Source organism: Triticum dicoccoides, chromosome 1B, assembly GCF_002162155.2.
Source record: "Triticum dicoccoides isolate Atlit2015 ecotype Zavitan chromosome 1B, WEW_v2.0, whole genome shotgun sequence".
Classification (NCBI taxonomy): Eukaryota; Viridiplantae; Streptophyta; class Magnoliopsida; order Poales; family Poaceae; genus Triticum; species Triticum dicoccoides.
In genome coordinates, this window is record NC_041381.1 from 403,765,856 (window position 1) to 403,773,823 (window position 7,968).

A 7,968-nucleotide genomic window follows, 5' to 3' on the forward strand; every position below is an offset into this window, starting at 1 on the left:
TTTGCTCGTAGATGTAGATTAGGGGTTTATTTTCTTTGGCATGTGCTAGTAGTTAGTGGATTCGATCGGATTAGATAGGATTTGAGTAGATCCGATTGGTTTTGATCCCAATCGAATCCAATCGGACTGATCTGTTCTTGTTTCCTATAGTGTGTGTCCTAGGATAATTTTTTTCTACTACTGCTAGTGTGTCCTAGGATCTGTGATCATGCTAGTTAGTTGTGTTCATGCTAGTAGTTGTGTTCATGCTAGCGTTTGTGTTGATTGTTATACGTGCATGTAGTAGGACCATTTTAGGATGATGCCAAATGTGCATGGCTGCACACGGGTGCTATTGGCACTTGCACTTGCTATTTTTAGATGCTCCCATGCTTAGGATAGTGCAGTGATAAGTGGACTTGCCCAACAGCAAGTGCCACTGATAAGTTGCTCATATCAGTGGCACTTGCTATTGGGAAAATGCACTGGTCAGTGCCACTGATCAGTGGCATTTGCCCAACAGCAAGTGCCACTGATCAGTGGCATTTAGCCATGAGCAAATGCCACTGATCAGTGGCACTTGCTGTTGGGCAAGTGCACTGATCAGTGGTATTTGCCCAACAGCATGTGCCTATTTTTGCAGTGAGTTTGTGCACTAATACTTGTCATGTTGTCTGACAAGATATTGAAGACTGACTGGGATGTGACGGGTGGAGGAGCTCAGGTGGTGGCCGGAGCTGAGCGCGCCGAGGATTTCATCCCCACGAACAGGTGGCTCAGGATGATGGACCTGCCTGGCAGGATCGCCTTCATGAGTCTACCTCGTTCAAGGGGACGATCTTCGAGGCAGGGCCACGAGGAGGGGGGCCGGGAGCCGCTGCGCTTCTACCAGCAAATCAAGGACAACGAGGACCTCGCCATGCTCGTCGTCCCTCACAAGTTTGTGGAGGTGATGAACACATGGCTGGTCATCAAGCGGCTCCCCCGCGTGGTCAGGTTGTCGGCGAACAAGCGGTGCATGCTCTGGGTGCAGGTCCAGAACTTCGAGGGGCACATGGTGCTTGGTCGGGGCTAGAACTACTTCTGTCGCCGCCACCGGATCGTCCCCGGCGACCTCGTCGTTGTGCGCATCTCAGGACTCGGACTGAAGGTTCAGATCTACAACCACGACTCCTCGGTCATGTGCAGGTTTCATTGCAGTAGGCACAACTGCGTTGGTGACATCGAGCATGCTATGTAGTTAAGTTAAGTTGTTAGTGTTGAACTTTTATTGTGTGTGGCGAGACTTATGCTGGGAACATGTTAATATTTTGGCCAGGAGCAACACCCTGGTGTGGAGCAGGGAAGGAGGATGCCCCTGCTGTTAATCTTAAGTAGTTTGTTGTCATTTCTTTGCTTGCTTGCTTGCTTTGTTTGTTCTTGCTCTGCTTGTGTTGTTGTGCTGATCATGTGATGGGGTGAGCAGAGCACAAACGTTGTTTGCAACCAAACAGCTGAAGTTTGCATCGCTCACACCCTAAGCACAAAAATGGCAACCAAACAACAGGGGGTAAGCGCCCCTCCATGTGATGCAGGCAACCAAACAGGTTGCATCTGCTGCATATGAGGCTGCATTTCAAGAACCGGGCTGGTTGAGATGGACATGCGATGCAGGAACTGTTACAAACTGGAACCAAACACGCCCATAGAGGCTGGTTCTTGCATGACATCTCTCTTCCTTTTTCCTTGTCTCTCTGCTCCATATACGCAAAAAGGCCATGTAAAGAGGAAAGAACCAATTTGTAGCCAACCAGCCAATCGTAGGCACCAAACCAATCAGGCTATCTTGTTCCTTAAGAAGAAAAATCACATGGAGAAAAGCAATCACTGAACATTTAGAAGCTATACAAGCCAGGGAGTACTACTCACACCTTGACTTGTTGCAACCATCCATCTTTACATGTTGACCCTTTTTTTGGCGGGAAATTTTGCACTTATGTTCTCCAAGCACTTACCATTCTTTTATAAAAAGGAAAGAAAAAACTCATCACAAGCTGCTGTCGTTGCTGTATACCAGTGTATATATGTGTGTCAGCCGGCTATGAACACCAGGCTTTGCCTGACGGCCGGAGAGGAGCAGATCAGGGAGCCAAAAATGCCGGTGAGCGCGTAGGCGATGGCGCAGAAAGGGAGCGCCTCAGGCTCCTTGGCCGACAGCGCCGCGGTTCCCAACCCATGAGCACTGCACCCCAAAACACCATCAAATTTAGCACGCTTTCAGAGTGAACAGAGGACAGGATCCCAAAGTTTCATCAAGTTTACCTGGAGGCTGTTCCGATCCCTCTGGCGATGGGGTCGTTGAGGCCAAGCTTATCCATGGCCGCTTGCACAAAGTTGGCGCCGATCAGGCCCGTCAGAACAACCACGGCAGCCGTCAGAGAAGTGTTTGCACCTGCATCATGGATTGCACAAAGCACATCAGTCAGCTATATCACCACATTCCAAATTCAGTGGCTACACAGAAGAGAATGCAAGGGGATTTCTTTTAATTACCTTCAAAGAAAGACACTATGCTCAGAGCCAACGCCACGGTTATACACCTTGGCAATATGGAGATGGTTAACGTTGGCTCCAGCCCAATCAACCGTCCTAGGATGGCTGTGGAGTACAGGGAGAATGTCGATGCAATGGCGATCGACGTGAAAATTTCTGCCGCGTGCCTCTTTACAAGCTGAATTCGACAACGACACGATTTATCAGGATTCGATACAGATCAACCGTAACAGTGTTGCAAGATTTTTCGCAAAAAAAGAAAGTGTTGCAAAGATAACAATGCCAGCTAGTTAGCTAGGAATTACATATACCTTTCTCTGCTTGAACATTGAGAAGGCAAATGATAAGATGACAGACCCAAGAAATCCCATCAGGACGTCACCAGCTCCAGGATTCGATGGCACCTTTGTCAGGTAATCACCTGCAAAACCAACCACTTGTGTTAGAGCAGAGCAGAGTATATATGGCCGCACTTACAAGGCAACTGTTGTGAAACTACAGAAGAATTCAGAATTTGATTGCAGTGAAGTTTAGATTGAAACCTAGCGCGGCATCGATTCCGGACCCGGAGAGGTACCCATATGCGACCGCCGACAAATTCGCAGAAAGCGCGCAGCAGATGATCGGGTGTAACAATTTCTTGATACCAGCCGGTAACCTGAAAAGAGAGCATCCACATATAAGCTGTAGTCAGGCAAATGCAAATGAAGTAGTAGTGGTAGTACTAAACCTTGTACATAGTACTGTATTGGTATCTTAACTGTAAGTGTATAGGACTAGGAGTATATATGTTGTTAGTAGTAGAAAGACATAGTAATCAATTACCCAGAACCAACCATGTATCCCAGTACAGTGGAAGCGAGCATGAACGGGAGGCACGTCCTGGCCGTGGTGCCAAGCGCCGTGGGGTTCACGAACGCCGTCGCGAACGAGGCGACGAAGACGGCGCCCCACGCCCAGAACTCCAACGTCACGAAGGCGGACGGCTTGCCCATCGGCTCGGCCGCGATGAGCTCCGTCTTGACGATCTTCCTCACGGTCAGCGCCGTGTACCCCGCCACCGCCAGCGAAGCGAACCAGCCACCGACTGCCGGCGACACACCAAAAAGAAAAATGCAGCATCGAGGACGACAGCGTCAGTGAAGAACAAAAATCTTGTAGCAGGACAGGACTGAGTGGCAATGGCATGCGTGGTGGTAGAGTACGTGTGATCAGGCAGATCTTGAGGCCGGAGGCGGCCGGGATGTCCCTGACGGCGAGGGGCAGGACGACGAGGGAGGGGACGTAGAAGAGCGGCAGCCACCTCTGGATGAAGAGCGTGGCGGGCTCGAAGAAGTCCATGAAGCCCTTGGCCAGCGCCGGCGCGACGGTGTCGAGGACGAGGAGCACGGAGAAGATGCAGAACATGCCGAAGAGGGCGCTGGGAAACTTGATGGACGCGGCCACGAACGCCTGCTTCAGGTACTTGTCCGACGCCAGCACGATGCCAAGCGACACCGCCAGGTGCGCGATGCCAAGAACCTATATACACATACAAGTGCAGAGGATAAGAACATACTGTATGTGCTATCTGTCGTCGACGATAATGCGATTCTCTATCTATCAAGGGGAAGAGGAGGAGGAGGAGCACTCACGCTGGGCAGGCCTCCGGTGGCAGCGCCGTCTCCGGAGCCGGCGGTGGAGTTGGGGGCGATGAGGCGGTGGCGAAGGGCGGCATTGTTGGGAGCCAATGCCATGAAAGCGGCCGAGTCGGGGGCGCCCGGTGAGAGCGAGGCACGAGGAGAGGAGCTGCAGCAAGAATGGGGGAGGCTGCGTCGGCATCGGCATCGGCATCGTAGAAGCGTGAGCGACCTGGGTTGGTGCGACGTCGGCGACGTGGCGCGGGGGAGAGCCGTGGCCGGGCGCGCGGTCGACAGGGGGAGCGGGTGGTGGGAGCGCAAAGCGGAAATCCCCATCATCGCGGCCATGAACGACCGGCCGGCCAGTGGAGTGGAGCAGAAGCTGAAACGGAGACGGAAGCAGCAGGGTTGGCTGCCACTGATGCGAACCTGAAAGACTTTTCGGTGTTGTGTTTGATGCAGGTGTATGTGGCCAGGAGTCCGAGGCCAGGACGTATCCGGATTGGGATCCTTCGGTTGCCATTCAGCAGGGCACCCAGCACAGATCGCCACCCCATGAAGTGCTCAACACCAACGTTCTTTTTTTTCATTTTTGTGAGAAAAAACACCAACATTCTTGATGGGTTACAAACAAATCACTTCTGTTCAACTTAATCCCTGCTCCGTTTTTCTTATGGGGTAATAAGCACAAAAAACGGCGCAACTTCTTTTCTCTCATTACAGAAGATACAGCCTACAGCGAACACGGTTAACAAAACTCTCTCCGCATAGTAGGTATATAAGACGCTCGACCGACACCAAACGCCTCTGCTATAGACATCATATCTGCGTACAAAACTGTGAAACCACACGCGCGCGCGCGCGCGCACACACACACATCCTCCACCAACAAAAAAAGAACAATAATAATACAAAGGATTTGCTCAGCTAACTCAACCACTTTACTCGCACAAGCATCACATTCCATGACACAAGCACAACTAAACAACTTCTCGCTTTCTAGGTGTTCGTTCACACCTTCACCACGACCTGGTATGAAAGATCAGGCCGCCGCCACCGGCTGCCGCATGAGACCGCCGGCTATGCCTTTGCCGGCCTGCCTCCCCAGCCTCTCCTGTATCCGGTCCTTGATGGCAGTCTCCTGCGCAATTATTACAGCAGCAGCATCAGTATACGTCTCTTTCTCAAGAATTTTATGTTCTACTCGACTACTCTGTTTGTAGATTCTAAGCAAAGTATACTATACCATGACGTGGCAGTGCTCCTCAAACTTCTCCAGGAAACCTGCCACCCAGCGATCCGCATTCGCCAGCCACTCTTCGTGGTTTATCCCAGCCGTCTTCGCCACCGTTTGCAACTATACAGCACATCGGAAGATCAGCACAGCTAATAATCATCAGGCCTAAAAAACCGTCTATTCTACCATGTTGATGGAACGATAGATTTTAGGATTGTCGGCAAGTATGGTTTGAATTGAGAACACGCATGGTTGGTTACCTTTTCTTGCTGTGCCTTCACAGTCTCCCGCAGTTTATTGATCTTCATATTCACCTGCAGTTGTTTCTCCTGAAAACAAGACGACCAACACAAGTCATCACCTAGGCTGGGAGACCAAAAACATCACAATGTTCTGAAAGACAAAAAATAAGCCATGTGCCAAGCTTTGCTTGTCACATAAAAGGGTTGGTTAGGTGTCATCAGAAATGTGGCTGACCTTAACATAGCTCACGCCCATATCTTTCCTTGAGTAACCTCGTGCTAGATTCCTCATCACATACTGGTTGTAGTCCTTCACTATCCTCATTATAAGGTCCGATGTCGATACTCCATCGGTCCTTTTTGTTTCCTTGAATTTTCCAATCTTCTTGACCTGATATTGCCATAGGATAAAGTAAGCAATGGTAAAGATATCGCCGTTAATCGACATATACTAGTTGTGGAGATGCAAACTTACAAACTCATAGACGTCATTTGCAGCACCGCTTGTATCAGCATAACTGCAACGAGTACAAAAGGAAAATGCGTAGTTAGTGGAGCTGATTAGAGAGGGAAAATGGGGATTTGATATAACCCTTGTGCGGGTATGACTTACGGCAAAGCATCATGTGCGACATAGTCAATCTGATGCTTCTCAATGAATTCTGGCGTGAGAACCCAGGGAGCATCAGGAATGACCTCATCAACCCACCTAAAGCAGCAGATAAATAGTTAGACGATCAGCAGATTAGAAAATACCATTTTCTGATTAAATATCATTAAAAAAACAGGCATAAAATCATCGGCATGGGTGTTCTACTTCATTCTTAAATAAATAAACGTAGCATATGCTTAGAACAGGGGGAAATGTCAAATGGGTCAACTCGAGTATTTAGATAAGCATGGTACTGCAATGAATCACATCATCTAGTTCTCCTGGTGATGAAAAGAATAACAGGAAAGGATGGCTCCAATGCACAATTGGCGGCAACTGGTGGCATTTGATAATCGAAAGTGATGTGTAACTGGCATACTATACTAGTGATGCGTGTCTGCATCTCGTAATAACTGAATGAAGAAATGCAGTGTGATGTATACTAATTAAAGAGGTGGAAATGAGGAGCGGTTGATGGTGGTTACGCACTTGCAGTGGCGCAGGGACTCGTAGCGCTCCTCCTGGTTCATGACGGTCTTGCCCTTGTAGCGCCGCGTGAGGTCGTCGTTGCAGCATCCCACCAGCAGGTACGTGTTGGGGAACCTGTCGCCGGCCAGTCACAGATCGAAATGAGCATCATACTGCAGCAGACTGGAGACAGAAGAAAAACCGGAGGTATCGATTTGAGGCGGTTGGACCGAGATTCAGATGTCGCCTTGGAACGAGGCGACATACGCGGCCCCAGATCCAACAAATTCAACCGCCAGGCGGACCTAGATCTACATGGCATGTACGTATGACGATTTCCGTAACGCGCCAAGAACAGGATAATAAGAACGTACAGCAGCTTGGCCTGCTCGAGGGCGCGGGCGTGGCCGAAGTGGAAGAGGTCGAAGATGCCGTCGGCGTAGACGCGGATGGGGCGGCCGTCGTTCCCAGCGGCGTTGGCGTTGGCGTTGGCGGTGGTCGCCTCCTCCTTCTTGTTGCTGCTGCTGTTGGTGTGGAGCATGCGCTTCTTGGAATTGGAGACGCGCGCCATCGCTCGCTCGTCGCTCCGGGGTGGTGATTGATGAGGCTGAGGAGGAGAGGAGGAAGCGGCGAGCGCGGCGCTAAATAGGCGGAGGGACGGACGGGACTCGCTCGGCTTTTCTGATTTTCTTTCCGCCTTGATGATCAGACTCGTGAGCAAAAACAAACAGTGTTGTCATCGCGTGGGCCCGCCCGCCAAATCCGTCTAAGTAGTTAAGCAGACCCGTCCTGGGTACGGATATATTATACCCAGACCTAATTCTGTGGACGCGGAGTACCATCACGCGGATGCCCATGTTTTTCATCGCCCTTCTGCGCGCCTTCATGTTTATGTTTTGTATATGTTCGATCATTGCACTTTGCACATGTAAAAGATGATCCTAACGATGACGGTCCTCCGTTTAAGATTTTCCTCACCAATTTACTCAATTAATGATATACCACATTTAAATCTTTTCTCTAAACTGAAAGGGAGATTGTCGATGAAGACACGTCGAGGTTTGTGCGTGGATGTTTTTGTACTCCCTTTGTAAAGAAATATAAAAGCTTCTAAACAATCTTACATTTCTTTACGGAAGGAGTACGCGATAAAGGGCACATAAGCAGAGAGGTTGTCTCTATGTGTGACTTTACGTGGAAGTCCAGGGCACCGTTGCAGTGCAGATTCTTCACCTAACT

At 49.9% G+C, this 7,968-nt stretch overlaps 2 protein-coding genes across 2 annotated transcripts; both read right to left on the reverse strand.

The window, feature by feature from the left end:
- Positions 1–1,779: 1,779 nt before the first annotated feature.
- On the reverse strand, positions 1,780–4,568 carry LOC119337801 (plastidal glycolate/glycerate translocator 1, chloroplastic-like). Its single transcript, XM_037610008.1, has 8 exons — positions 4,146–4,568; positions 3,717–4,032; positions 3,337–3,598; positions 3,054–3,169; positions 2,823–2,932; positions 2,512–2,689; positions 2,281–2,410; positions 1,780–2,200 (listed from the first exon to the last, which is right to left on the reverse strand). Exons 1-8 carry the CDS (start codon positions 4,476–4,478, stop codon positions 2,050–2,052), a joined length of 1,596 nt encoding a protein of 531 aa, XP_037465905.1. The 5' UTR covers positions 4,479–4,568; the 3' UTR covers positions 1,780–2,049.
- A 206-nt stretch (positions 4,569–4,774) lies between these two features.
- Positions 4,775–7,401, reverse strand: LOC119337806 (choline-phosphate cytidylyltransferase 2-like). The gene is made up of 8 exons (XM_037610021.1): positions 7,104–7,401; positions 6,751–6,864; positions 6,223–6,318; positions 6,085–6,127; positions 5,845–6,000; positions 5,628–5,696; positions 5,377–5,487; positions 4,775–5,271 (listed from the first exon to the last, which is right to left on the reverse strand). Exons 1-8 carry the CDS (start codon positions 7,298–7,300, stop codon positions 5,173–5,175), a joined length of 885 nt encoding a protein of 294 aa, XP_037465918.1. The 5' UTR covers positions 7,301–7,401; the 3' UTR covers positions 4,775–5,172.
- Between the last annotated feature and the right edge of the window lie 567 nt (positions 7,402–7,968).